Source organism: Hipposideros armiger, unplaced genomic scaffold (assembly GCF_001890085.2).
Source record: "Hipposideros armiger isolate ML-2016 unplaced genomic scaffold, ASM189008v1 scaffold_349, whole genome shotgun sequence".
Classification (NCBI taxonomy): Eukaryota; Metazoa; Chordata; class Mammalia; order Chiroptera; family Hipposideridae; genus Hipposideros; species Hipposideros armiger.
Window position 1 is genome coordinate 332,889 of NW_017731699.1, and position 25,526 is coordinate 358,414.

Sequence of the window (25,526 nt, forward strand, 5' to 3'; positions counted from 1 at the left end):
GGGGAGATGGGGAAGGGGCATGGAGTAACAGTCATGATTAGCCAGTATGAAAGTATTTCGACGTTTTAACAACCAGTATGGCCATCCACACATACTAACAATGTTAGCCTGGACATCACTTATACGTGGCACTTACTTATACAGTACAAACACAGGGAGAAGGTATTTTATGCTTTAAATCTATCACTTACCCAAAATGGGAGGATTTTTTTTTTTTTAAAGCAGAGATGGGGCCGTGGGTTAGCTCAGTTGGTTAAGAGCACAGTGCTCATAACACCAAGGTTGCCCGTTCAGTTACCCCATGGGCCACTGAGATGTGCCCTCCACAACTAGAATGAAATAACTACTCGACTTGGAGTCGGGGGGGCCAGTTAGCTCAGTTGGTTAGAGCACATTGCTCATAACACCAAGGTTGCTGGTTCGATCCCCACGCCCTCCATTAAAAAAACAAAAGCACGGATTAATTTCAAGTGGTGATTACCTGGTAAAGTGACGGCGATCCTCAGTGGGTGAGAGATGGCAGAAGCCCTCGCGGGCCCATTTGTGCGTAAGGAATTTCTGTCATAAACTTCCACTTGACACAGATACACCCCCGCCTCCTCCTCAGTGGCATCATGGATTAGGAGTTGAGAACGAAGTGGAGACTGTGAAACCTTTGTCTTCTTTTGGAACTGGGATGGAACATTCCCCCATTCAATAGTGCCATTATGGGTGATGCGAATAAGCTGGTGAATGACTTGAGACCCAGCTTGCTGGAACTGCCACGTCACGGTGAGTGGCATCCTAAGGTCGGAGTAGCCAGCCACCACTACGCAGGACAGGTCAAAGGGGTGGGTTACTTTCACTTGTGGGTGACGGCTCATCAGGTTAACTTGTAAACTTGACTCTGTGGGTGGGAATGCGAAACACAATTTCCAATGTTTATCAAATCAAAGTATGGTACTGCCAACTTTTCCTAGTTACCACCTCTTCACATTGACCCGTGCATTCAAATACTATTGGGAGTAGCAAGTGTTTTGGGCGGGGGCTAGCAGTTGATTCACAGGACAGTCTGTCCTGAATTCTGACCTCTGTTTTCCAAAGCTGACCTGCGTCTCCGAGTGCTCTCAACAGCGACAACAAACAGGCAGTGTGTCTCCAGTCTGCTGCTTAGACAGCTGCTACTGAGTGGGTGGAGCGCTCCTCAGCCCCGGTGGATGGCCTCTGTCCCTTACCCCCACTCATGGGTTCAGCACACTCTTTTGCACATGCTAGAGAGACTCTGTAATCCCAGGCTGCAGCTGTCAAAAGCCTGAGTATATGAGGCTCAGCTCCACTCGGCATATCTCTTCTATAAGTCTACTCGATTTTGAACGGCACCTTACAGGTTGCACCCTACATCAGACGATCTTTATAAAGATGAGTAAACTTTAGAGATCCATTGACAGACATGGTAGCCAGAGATTATGCTCTGTGTCCTGGGGCACATGTACCATAAGGAGGGGATTCAGGGTGACACACAAATTCCACTGCAAATGGAAGGTGCTGATGATATGTAAGTTAAGAAAAGGATTCCTTTGACACTTACGCAGAGATTTCACAGAGACCGGTATCTTCTGGGTCCAGCTTAGCTCTCTGGCCTGGTTCTGGGTCTTCTCAGACACTCTGCACTCATAGGTGCCACTGTCTGTGACGGTAGTGGACGTGATCTCCAGCTGGAAGGCGTCCCAGGCCCTTTTCTCCAGCCTTATGCTGCCGTGGTTATCGGGTTTCCCGTAGGAGGCAGCCAGCTGCATGGTACCGTCCTGCTCCATGGCAGCCACAAACTCTGGCTGTGTCTGGCCCTGGGGGATGTGCCACCAGCTCACAGACAGCAGACCTTCTGCTCCATCTGCCTTGCAGAGAAGGGTTAGTCCCTCTCCTTCCCATACTGCTTGCTGCTTGTCCTTGGTAGACACAGCCACACTTCTCGCTGTGGATTACAGGTTTTTAGAAGAAAAAAGGATTTCAAGTAAACGAAAAATTTTCTAAAACACCGTGAGAGCTCATTAATTAGAAATTGACCAAGTTATGACCATTCAAATTGTGGACTCCTGAACCACTCCCAGAAAAAAAAAGAAAAAGACTTGCTCAACACTTAAATCATGGCAACAAGACAGCAGAAAGAATATCAGGAGAGCCCACTGACACATAAACAATTTATAATTTGCCCTTATTTTTAGGGACTTGTAAGCCAGCCATTCCTTAAGCACATCCAGTTGGGAAAACATCTGGCAAGATTTTGTTAGAGTAACTAGGGTGCGTGCAATGAAACTGTGTTTACTAAGTTTTAGTTTTTTTGGCATTCTGACTTTCGCAGTTCAAAATGACCTTCCTCTCCTTCCTTATCTTTCCCTAATTACTATGTGTTTTGAGCAGGGAAATTGTTAACCTTAATATTGTTAAACTAGATTTTTGTTCACAATACTACCATCAAAACCATAAAAAACTATTATATATATATATATATATATATATATATATATATATATGTTGTTGTTGAAGGAAGATCCTTCTTTTATCTGAACTACAATGTAAAATTATCAGTGCAAACCTGGCTCCCAGACGGGAAATTCAAGATGTGTAGAAATGCAGGCATTCATTCATCAAATGCTTCCCAGGCAATGCCTTGTGCTGGGTGCATTGTGGACAATGCAAAGATACCTCAGGAGTTCATGTATTTGAGGCAGCCCAGTCTCATGTGTAAGGCCAAGATCCCTGGAGTCAGAATTATCTTTGGCAACACACTGGACCTCTATGAGCCTCAATTTTCTTTCCTGTAAATACAGGGGTGATCATAGCACCTGCCTTATCGCATTGTCGAGAGGACTAAGCGAATGGCATAGGCAACGGGCTTAGCATGGCTGGCAAGGGAAAGTACCCAGGAAAGGTTAGCTATTAGCATTAGTAGGTAATAATAGGCACTTTATGAAGGCAGAAGTAGTTCAAAGCCAAAAGAGAAAAACAAAATAAAATTGGCATTAGAAATCTAAATAGGGGGCCGGCCGAGTGGCTCAGTTGGTTAACAGTTGGCTTGGGAGCGTGAGCTCTGAGAAGCAGGGCCGCGGGTTTGGATCCCACATGGGCCAGTGATGCTGTGCCCTCTGCAGCAAAGATGGTGAACAACAGCTCGACCTGGAGTGGGGCTGCCATGAGTGGCCAGCAGCCAGAGTGAGCGGCCAGCAAGAGCTGCCGTGAGCGGCCGTCCAATGGCAGGCGACCAACTGCCTCACCCGGGAAGAGCGCAATGATCATAATACCAACATGGGCCAGTGAAGCAACATCCTCCACAACTAGACTGAAGAACAAAAGGACAGCAACTTGTTTGTTCCCCTTCCCCGGTTCCCCAACGCTGTTACCCTCCTCCAATTCCCCAAAAAAATCTTTAAAAAAAGAAAAGAAATCTAAATAGGATCTACATGAATTTGCAAATTGTTCTTTCCTGCTGAGGAAGGAGTTTCTTCTTCTACTACTTCACGTATGCATATAGATGTATATGAGTGACAATGGCAGAATGAAGGTCAATGTCCACTAATAATTTATATGCAAACCTGCTTCCAAATTTGGGGTAGTACAGGCATGATTATACTTACATTTTTTTTCAAATTAAAAATACATTCGTAACTGAAGTTTGGAAATTAGAAAAATATTTCTGATAGTCTCAGTACTCTAATATAACCTTTATGATTAATTTAAACCAACATCAATTTTTTTCTCCAAAAAAAATGAGGTTTCCGTAGTTCGTTGTGGTCATTCATCCCTGCCTCTTGGTAAGAAGTAATAAACTTACTAAGTGTGGGTAGTCACACATTCACAGTATTTTGTTTAAAATATTCATAGAATGATAACTCAGCTCGGATTTCAAGTAACGGTTTGACTTTCAAAACTGAATGCTCCACAGGAGCCTTAATACATTTGCGAATAACTTTCCCTGTTTCTACATATGAGGCCCAGTTTGGTCTCCAGCCTACACAAAGAACTATTTTCAGCTTTGGAAGACCTCCCCGCACTGAAAGGTCTGTGCGCCACGAAGCACACCTATCGGTCCCTTTGGCACAGACTCCCATGCACCGAGTTCAAGAAAGGTCACAGGCATGTTCCAGGGGAGACTGCAGTGCACAGAGCAGAGACTTCGCTCTGTGTAAATATGAAAACTGCCTACATAGCTTTTCTTGATTCCTAGAAAGTAAGGCCAAATGTTTACTGTGAAAACTAACACCAATGTGCTTCCTGCCTTGCTGCACTAGGCCGAATCGTCTGCGTCTTGGCTCCTTCCTAGCCAATGGGGTAATGCAGGCGAGCATGAAAGGGAAGTTTATCTGTCTTTGGATATGCCTCCAAGAAGAAAGCACAAGGATATCTTTATTTTTAGCTTGTTTTTGTTTTGGGGCAAGTTAATCTTTCTAGACTTTGAATTTAATACTCAGCCCAGAAAATCCCAATACGGTTGGTTAGCCCTCCACATCCAGTTTCATATCTGCAGATTCAACCAACCGATTGAAAATATACCGAAAGAAAGTTACAGTGTTGCTGATGGGTGCTGTAGAGTTAGGCTTATGATGGCTGCATCTGTATTGAGCATGTGCAGACCTTTGTTCTTGTCCTTAGTCCCCAAACAATACAGTACAACAACAGCAAAACAATAGAAATAGCAACTATTTACATAGCATTTACATTGTATTAGGTATTATAAGTTATCTAGAGATGATTTAAAGTATATAGGAGGAAATGTGTAGGTTATATGCAAACACTATGCCTTTTTATATAAGGACTTGAGGGTCAGCAGATTTGGGTATTCATAGGGGGCCCTGGAACCAATACCCCCCAGATACCTAGAGATGACCGTATTAGCTGTGGATTTGTCTGTTTTCTCTCCACACAAAAAGCATTAATTATTCAAACATGTTTAAGATCACCTAACCTTCATTAACTAAATGAGAGCTGAGTGGCTTTTCCAGTCTCATGCCTACAGATATTCAGACCTATGAGAACAGGTGTCTTGCCACATCACAGCAAAATATAGGACACAGTTTGCCCACTATTGCTTCCCTCTTCATTCCTTACTCTGAGTCATGTTTTGATGCAGAATTAAGACTTAGTATCATACCCTCTATCAAGTTAAGATAACAGAGGATAGACAAAAGCCTGAAAGATGCCAGAGGCATGCAGGCGTGTCATGTGGGTGTTTATTCCCCAGGAAGGAGGCAAAGTGGAGCGTTTTCTACTCACATCACTTAAACAACAACAAGAACAACAAAAAGACAGAGGGCTTCATTATTAAAGGTGTTCTCTGCTTGAAGAAAAACCCAATGTATAAAAATTAGGACTAATGGCAACTAAAATCAAAGGCGCTAAGACAGCAAGAAGGGATTTAAGGATAAGCTAATTGTATATCATTATTTTACATCCAAGGAAGCTAAGATGTAGAGAAGTAAAGTGGTTATGTCCCTGGTCATGACCCATTTAAAGGCTTAAGTTCCTCAGCAAGTTTGGGTGCTTTCCTTTACTTTCTCTCAAAGTGATGTGATCGACACCTGACTCTTTAGGAGACCCCCACTGGGTCCATGATGGCATCCTGCACTAATAAAGGAGAGGATCTGAAAGCAGCCTGATCGTGTCTGGCCCCGACTTCACATACCTGCTGGCTTCCTCAGGTGCACATGGCTTTCTGGTGACTCCTTTCTCTGAAGCACTTGCCAGGAGCCCATCTGAGCTCTAGCCACCTCTGCCACTGCACATCTGTAGGCGCCTTCATCCTCTGGGCCTGCAGTGAAGATCTTGAGAGAAAAAGCCTTGGGGCTTGACTTTGAAACCTGGAGTTGTCCTTGACTTGCTCTCTCTTCGTAGTCTTTCTTCAGGACCAGAACTCCACCAGCATCCATAACAGCCATTTCAGTGCCATTGAAGAACCAAAAACCCTGAAGCTGTGGGTCCCGGCCACTGCCCACTACCAAGCAAACCAGTTCTAGGGGTTTTCCCGCGATAAATGTGCTCTTAGTTGTAATGTTGACTTGAAAATCTCTCACTAGAAAACAAAAGCAACACAGGTATTTAGGGAGGCCACTGCATCTGTCCTTTCAATACCAGAGAGAGATGATACCCTCTGTAAGGATATTATAGGGATTGAATTTCATGTGGTTCAGTTCTCAGGAGTAGGTAAGCCAAAGAAATGTCTAGAGCCAAAAATGCCCTTGACTACTTCTTAAATCACACAGAGAGAACAGCATACATGTTTTCTGGGTGCAATCCTATTAAGCAGGATGTATGCATAGATGTATAAAATATACAGTAATGTATCTTTTTAAATAAAAAATATACAATATATTATGTTGAATTACTATAAATTGTGATTTCTTACTTTATTTTTTGGCTAAAAATATCCACTAGAATTTTTCTAAATTAAAAGCACATGTGATGTATGACAAGTCTATAGCTAGCATCATTCTTAACAGTGCAAAGCTGAAAGCTTTTCCTCTCAGGCCAGGAACAAGACAAGGCTGCCCACTCTCACCGCCTCTATTCAACATAGTACTGGAAGTCCTAGCCAGAGCAATTTGTCAGAAAAAGAAATAAAAGACATCCAAATCAGAAAAAACAAAACAAAAAATAAAAGTAAAATCATCTCTGTTTGCAGATGACATGATCTTATATGTAGACACCCCAACAGACTCTACCAAAGGAAAAAAAGAACTGTTAAAACTAATAAACAATTTCAGTAAAATTGAAGGACACAAAATCAACATATAAAAAATTAGTTGCATTTCTATACACTAACAATGAACTATCAGAAAAAAATTAAGAAAAATCATATTTATAGCCTCAAAAAGAAGACAATATTTAGGGATAAATTTAACCAAGGAGGTGAACAATCTGTATACTGAAAACTATAAAACATTGATGAAAGAAATTGAAAAAGACAGAAATAAATGGAAAGGTATCCTTTGTTCATGTGTTGGAAGAATTAATATTGTTAAAATGTCCATATCCCCCAAAGCAATCTGCAGATTCAGTGCAATACCTATCAAAATTCTAATGGCATTTTTTTTTACAGAAATAGAAATACAACCCTAAAATTCATATGGAACCACAAAAGACCCTGAATAGGCAAAGCAATTTTGAGTAAGGACAAAGCTGGAGGTATCACACTTACTGATTGCAAAATATATTACAAAACTACAATAATAAAAACAGTGTGGTACTGACATAAAAATAGACATAGAGACCAATGGGACAGAACACAGGACTCAGAAATAAATCCATACATCTATGTCAATGGATCTTTGATAACTGCCGAAAACACACAGTGGAAAAAAGATGGTCTCTTCAACAAATGGTGTCGAGAAAACTGTTCAACCACATGCAAAAGAATGAAGTTGAATCATTACCTCACACCATCTTTCAAAAATCAACTCAAAATGTAGTCAAAATTTAAATGCAAGACCTGAAACTGTAAAACTACTAGAAGAAAATAGAGGAAGAAGCCTCTTGATACTAGTTTAGGCAATGATTTTTTTTGACCCCTTACAACAACAAAAGCAAAAATAGACAAGTGAGATTGCATCAAACTAAAAAGTTTCTGCACAGCAAAAGAAATAAGCAACAGAGTGAAGAGACAATCTATGAAATGGGATAAAGTATTTGCAAACCATATATCTGACAAGGGGTTACTATACAAAATATATAAGGAACTCATACAACTCAATAGCAAAAAAACAAATTACTTGATTAAAAAAATGGACAAAGGACCTGAATTGACGTTCCCTAAAAGAAGACATACGAATGGCCAACAAGTATAAGATGCTCAACATCACCAATCATCAGGGAAATGCAAATTAAAACCACGAGATATTACCTTACATTTCTAGAAATGCTATTAGTAAAAAGACAAATATAACACGTGATGGTGAGAATGTGGAGAAAAGGGAACCCTTGTGGACTGTTAATGGGAATGTAAATTGGTATGGCCATTATAGAAAACAGTATGGAGGTTCCTCTAAAATTAAAAATAGAACTACCATATAATCCAGCAATTCCACTTCTAGCTACATATCCAAAGGACATGACATCAGTATCTTGAAGAGATATCTGCACACTACCATATTCATTATTCATAATAGCCAAGATATGGAAACAACCTAAGTGTCTGTAGATGGATGAACGGATACAGAAAATGTGGTATATATGTTCACAATAGAATATTACTCAGCCATGAGAAAAAAGGAAATCCTGCCATTTTCAAAAAAAAAAAATGGATCAACATGGAGGACATTATGCTAAGTGAGACAAGCCAGACACAGAAAGGCAAATACTGCAGGATTTTACTGCTATGTGGAATCGAAAAACGTTGAAGTCACAGAAGCAGAGTAGAATGGCCGTTGCCAGGGGCTGGGAGATGGGGGGATGGAGAGATGTTGGTCATCGGGTACAAAGTTTCAGTTATGCAGGATGAATAATCTCTGGAGGTCTAACGTACAGCGAGGTGACTACAGTGGATAAAACCATGTTGTACACTTGAAATTTGCTGAAAGAGTAGATATTAAGTGTTCTCACCACACGCGCGAGCACACACACAAGGTAACTACGTGAGGTGACGGATATGTTAATTAGCTTGACTATGGTAATCATTTCACAATGCATATGTATATTAAAACATCATGTTGTGCACGTTAAATATATACAATTTTTATTGGCCAAATAAAAAAATAAATATATATTTTTACATTCAAAAAGCTGAGAGAAAAAAGCACATGTGATATGGCCCCACAGAGCTCACTGAGAGTAACTTGGACACTTAAGGCCAACAATTTTTAATGGAATAGAATACCACTCCTCCTTAAAAAAAGGAGAGAAAATGTCACCAATCCACTCCTGAATCGGTGCTGTTAATGTTAGCATGCATATATATGGTGTTAGCCACCTCCTCTTATGGGACCAACACCTATGTAGAGGGCCCAGGAGTCACAGCTGAAGCTTTCTGTTCCCTCTGATGAAAATGCCAATGGATCATGAAGAGTGACGCCATTCCAAGTTGAAAAAGGGACCAGATGGAAGGAAATCCCACCACGAGGACAAGGCTTCACATTGGAAGCTGCAGCTACTGTGAGGCCCAGGTGTCTATGGTGACACACCTGTCCCAGCTCCATCTCTTAGCAGCTGGGTGACCTTAGACAGAGCATTTAGCATGTTTGAGGCTCAGGTTCCTTGCAGAGCCTGGCGAGAGTGGTAGCAAAACTATTTCCAGGCATGGCTTGTGGAATCCATCCAAGCATTCAATAGGTCTTATCTGTGGACAGCGCCCAAGCGGAAGGGCTTTTATTTATGCTTCCCCCAAATAAATAAAATTTACTCAAGTTCTCTAAATGATTTTTTCTTTAAAGATCCAACAGTTAGGAAAACAACAAACAAGTTATTCTACACATACCTATGATCAGCATACTAATAAATTTCCTGAGAAGATTATTACCTGCCGGCTGGACCCACAGAGCTGTTTGATCTGTCTGCTTTTTCGCGATGCAAGTCCAGGTTTCGTCTGGATCCTGAATCCATTCAGCGGCCTCACAGAACAGCTGGCCTTGATCTGAGGGCTGCAGGCTCCTGATGGACAACCTGAAGGTAATGGCCCCAAGCTTGTCCAGCCGCACGTCACCGGCTGCAAACCTCTCTTTGTACGAGGGCCCGGGGGTCAACATAAACTCTCTGGAGAGGGAGATAATCTTCACGGCTTGACTTCCTGCTCCCTCCTGCATCAGGTACCAGGCGACGGACAGGTGAGTATGTTGAGCTGTGGCTTTGGCTGCCTCACAGGTAAGTTCTAATGGCTCACCTTCCTCCTTCCTGAGAGTCTGGGAACTCATGGTGGCAGAGAGGGTATCTGCAATAACTGGAAGCAAAGGAATGATGGTAATCGGCTGAGCCCTGTCAGACTCGCCTCCTTCGATGAAGATGGCGCCCTGACCCGCCATCTGTAAGGCACATATTTTAGAGCTGCTTTTTCGCTAGCTGTATGCTTTCCTGGCCATATGCTTTCCCTGTTGGCAACAGGAACATTGCATCTATGTACACACAGTCCATGCAACTCGGCAAAGCTAATGGCTTACTGATGTACCGACCCTGGCTTTACATTTTTAGCATAGGCTGTAACAAATTTAGCTACTGAGACACAGAGCATTTAAAGGGGAAACACACTGGGAGCTAGAAGACCTAGATTCTGATCCTAAATCTGTCCCTATTTGACTACATGAACTGGAGCAAGTCACTTCCCTTCCCTGGGCCTTCACCTGCTCTTTTATAAAATGGACTTCTGAAATAATGTGTTATAATCTAGCCTTCAGATCCAAAATGCAACCCTCACCAAAGTTATGATGACCATCCTACTACCCTACCATCCTCTCCTTTCTCAAAGGAAATCACGCAGCCTAAGCTTAAGTGAGAGCAACAGTGAGATTTAACCAATGAATATTTACTGAGCATCTAGTCAGGGCTAGCTAGCTACCATGCAAGGGGCTGAGATAAACTTTCTCTTCTTATGGAGCTCAGGGTGAGGTAGGAGAGAGTCAGAGAAGTAGCCAATTACCACGTAAACTGGGTGAGTACTAAGAAGACTGGTGTGAATAGAAAATCAAGAGGAAACAAAGATGGGAATACTGCCTGAGATTGTCAGGACAGGTTTCACAGGATAAGTAACATCTAAACGGGGTCCTGAAGTATATGTAGGAGTTTGCTAGGCTGAAAAGTGGGGGGTGGAGTGGGGTGGGGGTGATAAGATATTCTAGGCAAAGGGACAAAATGGTACTTGCAAGAATGATGACTCTCTCCCCTTGGGTAAATATGCTAGAGAATGGTAGTTTGAAAATAAGCATTTCTAAGTTAATGACTTATCATCTATGATATTAATACCTGCTCTCTTAGCAAGTTACTGTTCTGCCTCCAGGGGAGACATGACATGGGGAGAACGCGCAAAGCTTTGTCTGATACTGTTGCTATTATCAACCTTTGGATACCTGTGGACAAGGCCTTGGGAAGACCACACGCTATCTCAGTCTTCAGGGCAAAGATGACTGGAAAAATGAACTGAGAGTTTTAGAGAATATGAGACACCTATTTGGGACAAATCTCTAAAACACCCAGAGGGGTACGTGGGCTCTTTGGTCAAAGCAAACAGCACAATATAAAACCATGTTACAATGCAAGGCATTGTGAGGACAGAGACCCTGCCTAGCAGAGGGCAGACAGCTTACCAATTAGATTAGTCTTTGCACTGTAATTCCCATAGTATTTCCCGTCAGTGTTCGGTGTGTCACACTCATACTCGCCCGAGTCCTTCATCTGGAGCTTGGAGATGTGCAAGAAGACTGAGTCACCCCGAACCCTCTCGATGTAGATTTCCCTGTTTCGTACCCGCTGTGTGTACACTGCGTAAGTGAAGGTGGCATCCTTGGTGCTGACGATCTGAACTTTGCGGGCCGGGGCTGTCGATAGGCAAACAGACCACTGGAAATGCTGCTCGGAAGGTCCCTTGTAGCCAGTTACATTGCAGCCGATGCTGGTGGGGTAACCTTCGGCTCTAAATAGTGGTCCTTTCTGAACTGTTACTTCTCTCTGGCCAAAGCTGAGTTTAGCTTGCAAGGAGGAGAAAGAAAGGGGGAATAAAGATAGATTAGTGCTTCGGCTCCCAGGGTGCTGCCGTATGTAGCTCCCAGTATCACAATTCTCGTAAATGAGATCGCAGGTTATCAGCTGTAACCAACTCAAAGGTCCCGCACCTCTTCAGGCTGAGGAGCAGTGTAATGGCTGGATGAGTTAATTGTTCTTTTATAACTTCCCTCGTAATCTCTAGTCCCTTTAAAAAACAGATTTAGTTTCATCAATGGAACATGGCCCTTACCATGCAACCAATCTGTTTATCTAAGTGCACGTCTTTTAAAGTAAAGGCAATGTATGATAATTCACCATTACATTATTTTTATGGGAAAATTCAGCATATGCTTCCTCGAGCCTCAGATTCCTGGATACCTGTTCTCACGGGAGTGAGTGCTGGAGAGGCAGGTCTCCAGCGCTGCCTGCAGTGCCATCCATGCTTTTTCCTGCTGATTGATTGTAACTATTTGTAGCTCCTGGCCAGGTCTGATGTAAGACTAGCTAAAATTAGCACCTGGAGAGACAGTAGCACTTCCTTTCTATGCTGTGGAGGTTTGCTGGCTTTGTAATTTTTTTTTTTTAAAGAGCTACAACAGCTTTATTGAAAAGCTTCATAAAGATGGCTGTCAAATCCAGTAGGATCTGGAACTAGAATTTATTTGAATTCTTCTCTTACCCCAGATTTTCAGTCGGGATCATTGTGGGATGTTTCCTGTTGGGACCAATCTCATGTATTAGATTTAAAGGAGAAAACATTCTTAAACGGCAACATTTCCTCTGACATACACATTTTCAACATTTTGAAGTGTTTTTCAGAAGTTAAAATGTATGTGCTTATGTTAACATTAAAAGCTAGGCGGCAGGATGGCTCAGCTGGTGGGAGCACTTGCTCCTAAAAACAAGGCTGCCAGTTCGACTCCCACATGGGATGGTGGCTTCGCCCACCTGCAACTAAGATTGAACACGGCACCTTGAGCTGAGCAGCCATGAGCTGCCGATTGGCAGTCGGATGGAGACTGGACTTGGAGCTGAGCTAGCTGCGCCCTCCACAACTAAGGTTGAAGGACAACAGCTTGGCTGTTCCCCTTCCCCAATTCCCCAATAAAATCTTTAAAAAAATAAAAAAGCTAGTTTATTTCATGTTACAGAGAGAACAAAGAACAAAGACAGAGATGCCACGAGGGTAAGCTGGATCTTTCCGGGGGGAGGGAGGGTGAGTGGGGTGAGAGGGAGGGTGTGGAGGGGCAGGTGGGGTGAAAAGACATCAGACAAGTCCCCGGGAGCGAGTGCTAGTTTGAAGGAATCAACAGAATGAAGTTCAGGAGACGATATGGAAGACTCAGAGCATACACTTAGCTGTGTGACTCTACAGCATAAAGAGCAAAAGAGACAGGAGTGAAGAAAAAGTCACAGAACCCAGGACAAGTCTGAGTGTAGGAATTCTGGGACACAAACAATTGTGATGGAAGGGGGCCTGTAAAAAAGTGGGCAGAAGGGGTAAGTAGTTACCTGATACAGTCGACTAAAAATTGCACTTGTGTGCTCAGTGCAAAACTGAAAAACAAACAGCCAACCAAGCATGCACACTTCCAGTAATAATTTAAAATACACTAATTTATTCATAAATTCCAATTAATATGATATATTTAAATTATACTTAGGAATAGAAGTTAGACCATCTGAGAAAAATTGAAATTAATACTTACCAAAATAGTCTACTACAGAGGCCATTTAAAACATTTTCAGCAATGCCAGCCAGTCGTAGACATATATCTTTGTGAAATGTATGTACTGAGCAGTAGGCTACATGTAAAAGAATACCCATAACTGTACTGTTCGTTATAACCTCCAAACCAGAGACCACCCATATGTCCATCAACAGAAGAATAGAGAAACTCTGGTACACTCATAAAATGAAATATACAGAAATGAAAGTGGAAGAAATGAGGGCCGGCCGAGTGGCGCGTTGGTTAGGAGTTGGCTTGGGATGCCAGCTCTGAGCAGCAGGGCCTGGGTTTGGATCCCACATGAGGGCCAGTGACGCTGCGCCCTCTACAGCTAAGATGGTGAACAACAGCTCGACCTGGAGCTGGGCTGCTCTGCTTCACCGGCGACGGCGTAGGTTGCAGTGAGGCTGGCCGGCAGTGGGCGTGAGCTGCCGTGAGCGGCCATCCAATGGCCAGCCAGTGACTGCCTCACCCAGGAAGGGGGCAATGATAACACCAACATGGGCCAGTGAAGCGACGTCCTCCACAACTAGACTGAAGAACAAAAGGACAGCAACTTGTCTGTTCCCCTTCCCTGATTCCCCAACGCTGTTCCCCTCCCCCAATTCCCCAATAAAATCTTTTTTTTTTAAAGTGGAGGAAATGTAATGAGTTGCAAAAATATAAATGACTGTGTTCAATAAAAGATGTAAAATACTTTTTAATCTTTTTGACTACATACAGAATGAGTCTACTCTTTATAAAGTTTTAAAACAGGCAAAACTACACTGACTTGTTTAGTGATGCAAACATAAAGGATAAGAACACTTTTAAAAAACAGAAAAGCTAGGAAGTGGTTATCATGAAAGTCAAAAAGGGGTTGTGTGTGGTGGGGGAGGGTTGTGATCTGAGTGGGGCAGAGGCAGGGTGGTGGGTGGATGGGTGGTTCCAGGGTCCTAGCAATTTCCTACTTCTCGACCTGGGTAGTGATTACCCGGTTTGTACTTTTTACTTATTTGTTAAGGTGCACATTTATGTTTTATTAGCTGTTGTTAGGTGTTATATTTCACAATAAAAATGTCTTTAAAAATGTGGTTTCTTGAGGTATCACTAACCTGTTTATATCAGGGCGTGTGTCCAAATGTTATTTTTGGTAGCTAGACAACACTTGTTCAACGTTTTTCATGATTTTTCAGAGAGATGGGTACCACACCTGAAACGTTTTATGGTGAAAACCAGCACTTCATTTTCTACTGCTTTCTTTTTTCTTTTTTTGCCAATTCAATAACTATTTATTCAACTACCTAAAGTATTTCTGATGCTTCAGGAACCAAGATGTGAAGATGAGTTTGGGATGGTCTCTGACTTCTAGATTTTATATTTTAGTCTAGAAGGGTGATAGTCCTCACAGAGAGATGCAATAGAAGTGCTTTGAGAAATTTGAAGGAAGGAGAACTTACATATTTTGGGGAGAGAAGGAGGTCAGGTTTATGAAGGAGACAGTATTAGAAGTGAACTTTGAAGAACTGGAAAAATTATGACAATTTAAGTGGGGAGACAGGGCCTGTTAGGTGAGGATACTTCATGACAACGAATGTATGATTAAGAACCTAGAGAGCTGTCCAGAAAATAGGGAGTAATCAGTTAGATTAGGGGAAGAGTCAACAGAAGGGTGTAAGACTGCCTAGGGAATCCAGAGAACAAAGGACTTGACGATCATGATTAAATGTTTGAACTGGATTGATTCGGCAATGGGGAATCTACTGAAAATGTTTGAAAGCTCTTAGGAAAATTAACCTGACAACTATGTGTAGGATGATGGAAATTAGAAATAGACATCAGGTTAATTATAGTAGCCCAGGAGAGAAGTGATGAGGGCAATAGAAATGGAAAGAAAGGGCGACAGTTGAAGAGCCACTGTGGTGATAAAATGTATAGTTTTTCAGTGTCTTGGAGGCTTGGAGGTAGTAGGGGTGCATGGAGGCATGGAAGGCAGGAAAAAAATCAAAGATGCTACCCAGGTTTTATGAGGGTGACTGGGGGAATAATGGTACTGTTAGCAGAAATAAAGATATCAGGAAGGGGCCAGCCCAGCGGCACGTTGGTTAAGAGCTGGCTTGGGACGCCAGCTCTGAGCAGCAGGGCCTTGGTTTGGATTCCACATGAGGACCAGTGACACTGCCCTCTACAGCTAAGATGGTGAACAACAGCTCGACCTGGAGCTGGGCTGCCGTGAGTCGCCAGCTAACGCGTAGGCTGCAGTGGGCTGCTGTGAGCTACTGTGAGCGGCCATCCAGAGGCCGGCGACCCATCTGCCTCACCCGGGAAGAGCGCAATGATAATACCAACATGGGCCAGTGAAGCGATGTCCTCCACAACTAGACTGAAGAACAAAAGGTCAGCAACTTGTCTGTTCCCCTTCTCCAATTCCCCAACGCTGTCCCTCTCCCCCAACTCCCCAATAAAATCTTAAAAAAAAAAATATCAGGAAGAGTTAGTTGTGGGTTCATGGGTGAGAAAGAAGAGAACGCATTTAATTTTGGAAACACTAAATTTGTGTATCATGGAACAAACAGGAAGGAGAGCCAGCAAATATTTAAATGTATAGGTATATATATATATTTGTGCTTTACAGTCGTCTGCCCTTTGAAAATGTGTATAATCTAATCCTTTCAAGAACTCTGTGATATTTCCATGCTTAGCAAAGTCAAAACTTGGAAATGGTTGAGCCAGACTTGAACCTAGATTTGCAAATGCAAAATCTCTGGCTGTCTCCATGGTTTCTCATGGCTCCCTGTAAATGCTGGTTTATAACTAGGGAGCGTTCTGCGCTATGGATGCCGATTAAGTCAGTTACGTATAAGGACTGGGAAGTGTTAGGGAATATAAGGAAGAGGGCTGGAGACAGACTACTAGAAAACCTCTCTATTTTGGGAGCTGGATGAGGAACCAAACCTACAGAAGGGGGAGTTGGGAGGTGAGAGGGCAGCCAGGGTACAGGGGCTTGGAAACCAAAGGAGGGGAGACATTCCAATAAGGGCTTGTCAGCCTGAGAAATGCTGCTGAGACACTGGAGATTCTAAAGGCAGGAGAAAGTCCTTTTAGTTTGATGACAAGGATGTCAGTGGAGATCCTTGTGAAAGAGACTCCGATCAGGCAGAAGCAGCAGATTTCAAAGGTCAGGAGCCACTGCAGGAAGTGTGTGAACCACTTCAAGAAGTTTCATGTAGAAGGGAAAGAGATGAATAAGAAGGCAGCTAGAAAGGCGTGCTGGGTAGAGAGAAGCAGTGAGGGCCCAGCGGGGCCACAGGTGCCATACTGACGGGCAGAGCAGCAGTACCGGGCAGAGATGGGCAAGGCCAGAGAGGACGTGAACGGTCCTCACAGGAGGGTCCTCGTGGAGGCACGAGGTCAAGGACATGCCTGGACGGCGCCGCTTCCTCAGAAAAGCGAAAGAAACCGTGCAGATGTTTTACAGGTGTTTTTGAGGTGGAAACGAACGACTGACAGAGGTCAGTTCTCATGGCTCTGCATTGGGATCATATGCAGAAGCATCTTATTATAAATAGAGTCTCTGGGGCTGGCTGAGTGGCTCAGTTGGTTAGAGCGCGAGCTCTGAGCAACAGAGTCGCCGGTTCCATTCCCACATGGGACAGTGAGCTGCGCCCGAGCTGAGCTGCCAACAGGCGGCAGGATGGCTCAGCTGGTGAGACACGTGCTCCTAACAGCAAAGTTTCCAGTTTGACTCCCACATGGGATGATGGGCTATGCCCATCCGCAACTAAGATTGAACACGGCACCTTGAGCTGAGCGGCCGCGAGCTGCCATCAGGCGACCGGATGGCAACTGGACTTGGAGCTGAGCTAGCTTGCGCCCTCCACAACTAAGATTGAAGGACAACAACTTGGCGCCCTTCCCCAATTCCCCAATAAAAAAGAAAAATACATTCTCTATGGGATATGTGATACGTATCTCTCCTCCTCTCAGAGGGTGAAGTACCTTGGAGGACTGTCCCGTTGTTTTTTCCTCTAATGCACAGAGGGTCAGGTACCTTTGCACAGCGGCTCAAGTTCTTGTTGGTGGACGGGCACAGCGCTCAGCACTAACACGCTGCATTGGAGTCACACTTTGGAACCGTGAAGAATGCCCTAATGGCATTGACTTTCTTTCAGTCAATTCCTGGGAACACCCAGTTGACCATTTCAGTATTATCTGAATGGAAGCTATTGAGCGGAACCATATAAAATGGCCCCTATTTGAACATGTTTGATACACAAAAAGAGCAACTTCGAATGATTCCATCTTATACAAAACCTACCTGGAGAACATCTCATACAAGCAACTTTTTTTCTTTACACATGCAAAAAACTCTAGATGCTCAGAGGTTGAGACAGATTCTATCCATAACTGAGTGTAAGGTTTTTTTTTTTATGAATGCAGGCTCAGTTAGACAAACAATAGCCCCTCCCCAGGACGCTCCCCATGTTAATGGCCTTTTTTTGTAGGACAGCTAGTGAGGGTGAGAGGTGACACATCAAGCAGGTAAAACTAAGTGCTAAATCCAAGAGCTTATTTACCTCATCTAGCACCATATTCTAACAGGATTACTCAGTCTTTACATTTATTTGAAGAAATAAATTAGGACAAAGTATACATTTGCTAAACAATGCAATGGATCAATTGATCATCTAATTCGTGTCTTTTGTTTCCCCCTCAATATTTATGATGACAACTAGCAAAATGTTTTCAAGTTACTTCTTGATGTATGTGTTCTTCACATAAAACATGCGGTTCTACACACAATTAGTGCTGAGGATGAGTCAGAATTTAGAAGGAAATGTAGAACCCAGTTTGGGTAATTGTTTACATGGGATAAGGAAAAGCTAGTAGCTTCCCCTTTTTGAACCTGTTTACTATTTTTCTTCCCCCAGGCCTTTCAGCCTGAGAGAGAGAGAGGAGAGGGAGGGACGGAGGGGGGAAAGGGAGGAGGGAGGGAAAATTTGCAATTGTCTGACTTCCCAATATAAACCCAGTTTCCCCCTATACACAAGTGAAACACACACTCCAAATACACTAAGTGGTTTGAGAATCCCACTTAAGAATCCCACTCAGACAATCAGACGACAAAGAAGAACACACCAGCCAACAGTCCCCAAAAGATCCCAATCGCCCACCTGGCCGTCCGCACCTGCCAGGCCAGTCTAGTGGGCACTGATCACCCAGCACCTGGTCCTCGGTCTTTCCCTGTAGGCCACCTCAGGTCCCAGATCTGATCTTCACTTCTCACTATCCAATGTCCCTTGAGACATGAGCCCAGTTCAACTCAAGCCAATGTTTATTAAGCATCCCTTTGGCTGAATGCTGCTCCATTTTCATGCTTTACCCACAGGCCTGGTCACACTGGCTGTAGGTTCTAGTTCCCGTACTATCCCAGTCATTCAAGTCCCTGCCTTAACTCAGTCCAGTCTCTGTACAGTAGGGGTTCTTCACCTGGGTCTACATAGGGAATTAAAGGGTCCATGCACTTGGGTGGGGAAAAAAATATATAGCTTTATTTGCACTAATCTCAACAGAAATTTCCTTCAGTCGTGGCTGTAGACAACAAACCATAGCTATCTTCTTTTCACATCACACTAACGTTATTGCAGATATCTTGAAACATTGTTCATACTCATCGCTATTTGAAGTTTGGTGATTAATAGACCACCTCTAAATCTTGTTATACAATATGTAAAGAAGCAAATAAATGACCACATCACAATTTAAACATGTGTTGATAACTGCAATTCAATATGATTGATTTCCCCCATAATCCTATGCATTTTATTTTATCCATTTAAGAAATGAGTCTGAGGTGGGGTCCATAGGTCTCACCCGATGCTAAAGGAACCCACAGCACGAAAGTACGTGCTACCTGCTCTATCTGCTCTCGTATTTAATTCCCTGCCCACCTCATCTGTTCTCCCCCTCACCTCTGAACTTCCCGTTCCTCTACCTGGTTCTAGCGTGTATAAATATGCCTGTGGGCCAGCTAAGTCCCCTCCACATGCCCTTCTGCAGAGCCAAGTGAATCTCCCTGCCCCCACCCCCAGTCCCTTAGTAATCAATGCCCACTTGAGCTCACAGGGGAAGCCTAGAACCTTCTTTTAGCTTAGCCTAAAATGATGAGGTACTCTAATGACCTTTCTCTCCAACCAGCCACATCCCCAAGGCACACTTACTTCGTCAAGCTCTAACATCAGGCAAGCCTTAAGCTCACCTCTCATACTGAGGAGCTAAGCCTCTTACTATTTCCAGGGATAGGCCACCCCCAGAAGGCATGGTAAAGGCAGAGTCAGCAAAACTGGCAGGTCTGGCAATACAGACAGAAGTCAAAACTAATTGCCAACACCAGCAAGGTGTGGTACTGTTTTTCCTGCAGAGGCCAAATTGTCCTGTTCCATCCTCCAACAGCCTCCAGTTAGCTGCCTAGTCCGTAACAAGAGAAACATGCAGAATTCCGACACTTACTCAGAAAGAGAAAGAAAGATGCCACACATGGGATGCGTGCCATTTGGACCAGTAGAGACCTTTCCTGGTGCTGTCACTGAAGTTGCTCGGACGCCAAGTGACAAATACTGTGCTCTCACTACCAAGAGGAAGTGGTGTGGTTTTCAGCCCACGGAGAAACAGAGATGGCTTGCAATAAGCAAAACTGGTTGCATTATGGCTCTTTGCTAATCAGATTCGGATGTGAAAAGGCTAGTTTTCTTCATGGGTAAGTTTATGTTTATACAGACAAAAATAAGAAAACATAGGTCTCATCCTAGCTAAATATGCATCAGTAGGTAATCACAAAAGAATTTAAGTAAACTCAATAAATAAAAAATTAAGCAGAGGATGGCCGATTGGCTCAGTTGGTTAGAGCACAGGCTCATAACACCAAGGTAGCCGGTTTGATTCTTACATGGACCAGTGAGGTGCGCCCTCTACAATTAGATTGAAAATAATGACTTGACTTGGAGCTGATAGGTCTGGGAAAACATACTATTCCCCAATAAAATTTATAAAAAAATAATAAATTAAGCAGAAATGTTCTCTTCTTAGCTCTTACCTCTCCTCTCATCTTGGGAGAGGAAAGACCTGAGAAATTAGAGAAGGACCCCTGGAAAACATAAACCTGGGGAGACATGAGGTGACAGTGAGGATGGCAGACTCTAGAGTCAGGCGGCCTGGGTTTGCACACACGTTCTCCTTTTGATAGCTTTGTGCTCTTAGTAAAGTTAATTAACCTTTTCTAACCCTCATCTATAAAATGGAGATACTAATAGTATGTACCCCCTAAGGTTGCTGTGAGAATTGAATACACTAATTTACTTCAAAAGCTTGGAACAATATCTGGTACATGGTAAGTGCTCAGTGAATATCAGCTACTGTCATGCGACATTTAAGTAAAACTTGATCTGCCCAGTGTGGGCCTGGGCACCAAGGATGGCGGGGGAGTGCCTAAGTGGGCATGGAACTCTGGCCCACTCAACCCACTCTAGTCCTAGGAGACAAGACCAGACAAGGGGTGAGCTCACCGAGGACAACAGCACGCGAGTCAAGCCTACACTTAGATAGCCCACAGTTACAGGTGGATCTCGGGCTGTATCCATCCATCCCACAGTTTTTAGTACTTCTATGTTCTGGGTGCTGGGGTAGGCTGTGCACATACAAAGGTGTTAACGACCCAGCCTTTGCCCTCAAGAAATGTCCACTTGACCAGATAATCACAATGCAATGCTGAAAGCACAATAATCAATATGGCACCCAAAGCGAATTGGGGAAGTGGGTGGGATAGTCAGGATGGGCTGGGCTGGGCCAAAAGAGACAACTAGGGAGGAAGGGGCCAGGTACAGTTGGGGAGAAACTGTTTTAGCATGAATCATGTCCCACCAACTGTGCCCTTCTGTTAGAGTCAAGCTTGAAGGTGGTGTGAAGGACAAAGGTCCAGAGAGGTAGATTGCGTAGATCTGTGGGCCACGCATGCCATGCCTAAGAGCTTGTCTTTTAGCCCACCGAAGAAGGGAGCTATTGAGAGGGTTTGTTTGTTTGTTTAGCAGGAAAATAGTATGGTCAGATTTTCCTTTAAAACTGAATTCCATGTTTGGAATTTGCTACCTGGCTGAGAGATGAGGAAAGGAGACAAGGCCTTTTTCCAGTTTTCTGTATGAGCAGGAACGAGGGCCTGAATTAGGGCATTTAACCTAAAGACAGAGGAGAGGTAGATGATGAAGGAGTCACACGCTCAACAGAGCTCCAGCTGTGCTACAGGGGCAGCATCCTGTCAGTGCTAGAGATGCACATGGAAATGAGGTGGAGCCTCTGATCTCAGGAACTTGTTTGTGATGGTGAAGCACAGTGGGGTCAGCAGGAAAGAAACAAGACCATGACCAGCTACCCTGATTCCCCGAAAATAAGACCGAGCCGGAAAATAAGCCCTCACATGATTTCAGGTGCCAAAATATGGCACCGTGGCATACTGAATATTTTAAGCTGAAGTGGTTTGTGGAAAAGGCACCCTTCTCCCTTACACAGGTCATAAAACGCTCATGTGAGGGGTGCATATGCCCTCTATATCCTGGAGGAATCATGCTACGGCTTCTTCTCTGGCTAGGTCTTATTTTCGGGGGAACACGGTATCACACAAGGTAAAGTAGGTGAGGCCCCCCAGGAGAAACACAAGTGAAGAGGTATGGACATTCGGAGGCGGAAAAGAGCACGTCTAGCTTGAGGACAACAGGAAATCAGGAAACTCTCCCCGGAACAGGCAGCATTTTAAGCCAGGGTTTATTTTCCCAGCGGGAATTATGGTGCAGCAGGGTAACATTCCACAAACTCAGGGCTGGAGGCCTTGAGGCCTCTCAAGTCTATCCTTTCTTTATTTTTTCCCTCTTTTTTTTTATTATATAATTGACATATAAGATTGTATTAGCTTTAGGTGATCAACATAATGATCTCCCATTGGTTTTATTCATTAGCAATGATACCTAACAATCAGTTCCACCAATGTCAGTTAACCTGCAAGTACTAATGTGTTTAGTAAAAGTCCCCGTACTTCCCTTTTCAACGTACTATGCAAGGCTTGGGTTACAAAAGAAGGGAAGACGGGCCTCGCCCTCCAAGAACCTAACTCTCGTCTGTATTCAAGAAATAGTAGCCATCGAAGGCAGTGTGTGTTGGGTATCCAATTTATGGTTCAGGCAAGAAATACCCTATGAGTCAATTGGCTGTGGGTCAGCTAGAGGGAGCTGGGTGCTCTAGGGTGACCTTGGCTTGGATCCTTGTCACATCCCTCTAGTAGGGTAGCCGGGGCATATTTTCATGGTGACATCAGGGGCCCAACAGAATTAGGGGAAATACATCTGTATTTTCTAAAGCATCTACTTGCATCACGACTGCTAACATCTCCCAGATCAAAGCAAGTCACATGGCCAAACCCAAATGTAAGAGATGGGTTAACAGGCTCCATCTCGTTAGTGTAGAGAACTGCAAAGGGACAGGGCAAAGGGACGGGTAAAGAACTGGGACCATAGATGCAATCACTCTGCTAAGCGCACTGAAAAGAGAATTATTTTAGAAATCAGCATTGACCAACAGAGACAATCATTGCCAATAACACAGAGTACCCTGTATTCCCGAAATACACACAACCAAGTAAATGCTATGCAACGTCTCATACCTGGCTGTGGCCAAAAAAAATTGTTTTTTCCATTTCCATTTTAGTGGCTCCATTTCTGCCAGAATTTAACATTCACAGGGTGATGTCACTTCTTTCCTGGACAGAAAAAAAAAGAAAAAGCAGCTTTCTGTTGTCAAGGAAAAAAAAAAAAAAGAAAGGAAAAACAGAGCCGGCAAGGGACAGTTATTCTATTATCTTGGGAAACACTGCATTGCAATTGTGTCAGATGAAAGGAATGTAAAAATGCCGCTCTTGATTCAGATGGAAGGAGAAGGCCAGTTCTGGAAAAAGCAACACAGGAATGTAGTCAAGAAAAAATCTGTCCCAGGTCCTGGAAGATTAATGAAGATATATATTTTTTTCCAGGTTTGACATGCCCAAATATTAATTCCTCAGAATCATAGGAATTATAGCTATTGCAGCCTCCTATCCTAAGCATGCCTATCCAGGCCCAAGAAATATTTAAACAGGGACCTTTGACATGTCAGGATCTGTGAGGCATTTTCACAAATGCAGTTTTATAGAATAAACCACGTCACCAAGTGACAGGTGTTACTATTCCCATTTTACAGATGAGAAAACCGAGGCACAGAGGAATCAACTAACAAGCTTGTATGGCTAGGAAATGGCTGTGTTCTAAGACAGCCTTCTTACTTTTTGTCCAGTGCTCTATTATACCTTCTAGCTTGCCATTCATAATTTTCAGAAGGTAGAATGTGTGTGAGAGAGGGAGTGGCTGGAGGACAGGAAAGGAAACCCCCGAGGGGTCAGCAGGAAGCTGGTCATGATTTTGCTCCTTTCCCTAGGTGGGCTCTTACAATTTAGGTCTGATTGATGGCTAGCGACCCCACAGGTGTGGGACTTGCCCAGGTGTATGGGCTGAGCCTGATGTCTACACATATGAACTAGCAAGCAGTGACACCACAGGAAAGGATCCAATGATCTCAGTCAACTCCCTGCATGTTTTACAAACTGAAGGCAAGACCCTTGACCAGCAAAAAGACTACAATGCTCTCTGTTACAGTATTTGCTTTATTAGGTAATCTGGAACTGAACCCACAAGATTGCTGAGGTATGCCTATAATGAATTCATTCTACCTGTTGTCACAATTTGAGGGCTTCGATTTTTCACCTGGACTAAACGGTTTGATTCGTCTTCCGGCCTTGCCTGTGGCCCCACCTCCCCTGCTGCCAGAGTAATCTAAAGTGCAAGCACTGCCATGTACTCTCCTGATTACTTTTTCAGGGGCTCCCCAAATATTTCTAGAGGATCAAGTCCAAACTCCTTGACTTGACTTTTACGTGCTGGCCCTTGGGATATCTGCCATGACTTCACCCTTCAATGCTCACCCTTCAGACACAGAACCACAGTATTTCTCTGAACGTGTCTTTTTGCATCGTTTCCCTCTTTAAGTTTGCAAATGTTATTGGTTGGTGCAAAAGTAATTGCGGTTTAAAAGGTTGGGGGAGAAATGACAAAAACCGCAATTAGTGTTGAACCAACCCTTTGCTTAGAACCTTCCCCCATCACTACCTGGTAAACGACCATTTAAAAACTTTTTAATGCATATCCTAGGTGAAACCTTTCTTGACACCTTCCAGTTCACCACTCCTTCCTCTGTGCTATGACAGTGAACTTCTATAATTTTGCTTATTATATGTAATAAAATGAGTTATTTACATGCCCCCTCTCCTAAAAGGCCACGAATTTCCTAAGGGCAGGGTCCAGTTCTTACGCAACTCTTACTCAAGAAATATTTACTGAATGCCTAGCACACTCAGGTCCTGCAGCTGGCGTAGTGATTTAGAACATTTACAGACTTGGGAGACAGATCTGAGTTCAAATCTTGAGCAAATTACTTAATTTCAGTCTCAATTCTCTCATCTATAAGAATGGGGAAAAGAACGGCAGACACTCCATTGTCTGACATGATTAAGAATTGTTAGTTGATCAATTAACAGAAAACGTGAGGTAAGGTTGGAAATCATAAAAAGAAGCCTCTATGTCTTAAAATTTTTATTTCCACCTCAACCACATACACATATAAATTCATTCACCCATCTCTTGGCCCAGGCCCCGGTCTTTCCTTTGAATATGGGTCTCTTGTCTGGAGTCTTCTATCACTTTTTTGCATAAACCAAACCTGTAATGTCTTTTCTACAAATTTCAGGCTTGATTTCTTTAACATGGAGTAAGGATTTAAAAACCATCTGTGAAGCCAATGGGGTACAGAATCCTTCCACATTTTTGTGATTTGTCCCCCCTCAATCTTTTATAAAGTTGTTTTGCCTGGACCTAAATTGATAACATTTTTTGAAAAGCAATTTGCCTCTATTGTCTTTCTAGAGAATGCATCCTACTTTTTTTTTTAATCAACACTTCTTTCTTTGGCACTCATATTTCATTGGTTTGCATACTATTCAATGAATTTATATACTCGTAGTAGCCAGTACTGTTGGCA

The 25,526-nt window shown here is 43.3% G+C and overlaps 1 protein-coding gene across 1 annotated transcript in view; it reads right to left on the reverse strand.

Annotated features, from left to right (window-relative positions):
* Window positions 1-19,953, reverse strand: part of CD101 (CD101 molecule) — a 40,881-nt gene extending 20,928 nt beyond the window's left edge. Inside the window, exons 1-6 of the mRNA XM_019661452.1 lie at window positions 19,872-19,953; window positions 11,256-11,636; window positions 9,482-9,898; window positions 5,657-6,043; window positions 1,568-1,951; window positions 482-886 (exon numbers count right to left, since the gene is read on the reverse strand). Coding sequence (XP_019516997.1) covers window positions 482-886; window positions 1,568-1,951; window positions 5,657-6,043; window positions 9,482-9,898; window positions 11,256-11,636; window positions 19,872-19,914 — 2,017 coding nt within the window. The 5' untranslated portion in view covers window positions 19,915-19,953. The remainder of the gene's footprint in view (window positions 1-481; window positions 887-1,567; window positions 1,952-5,656; window positions 6,044-9,481; window positions 9,899-11,255; window positions 11,637-19,871) is intronic.
* Between the last annotated feature and the right edge of the window lie 5,573 nt (window positions 19,954-25,526).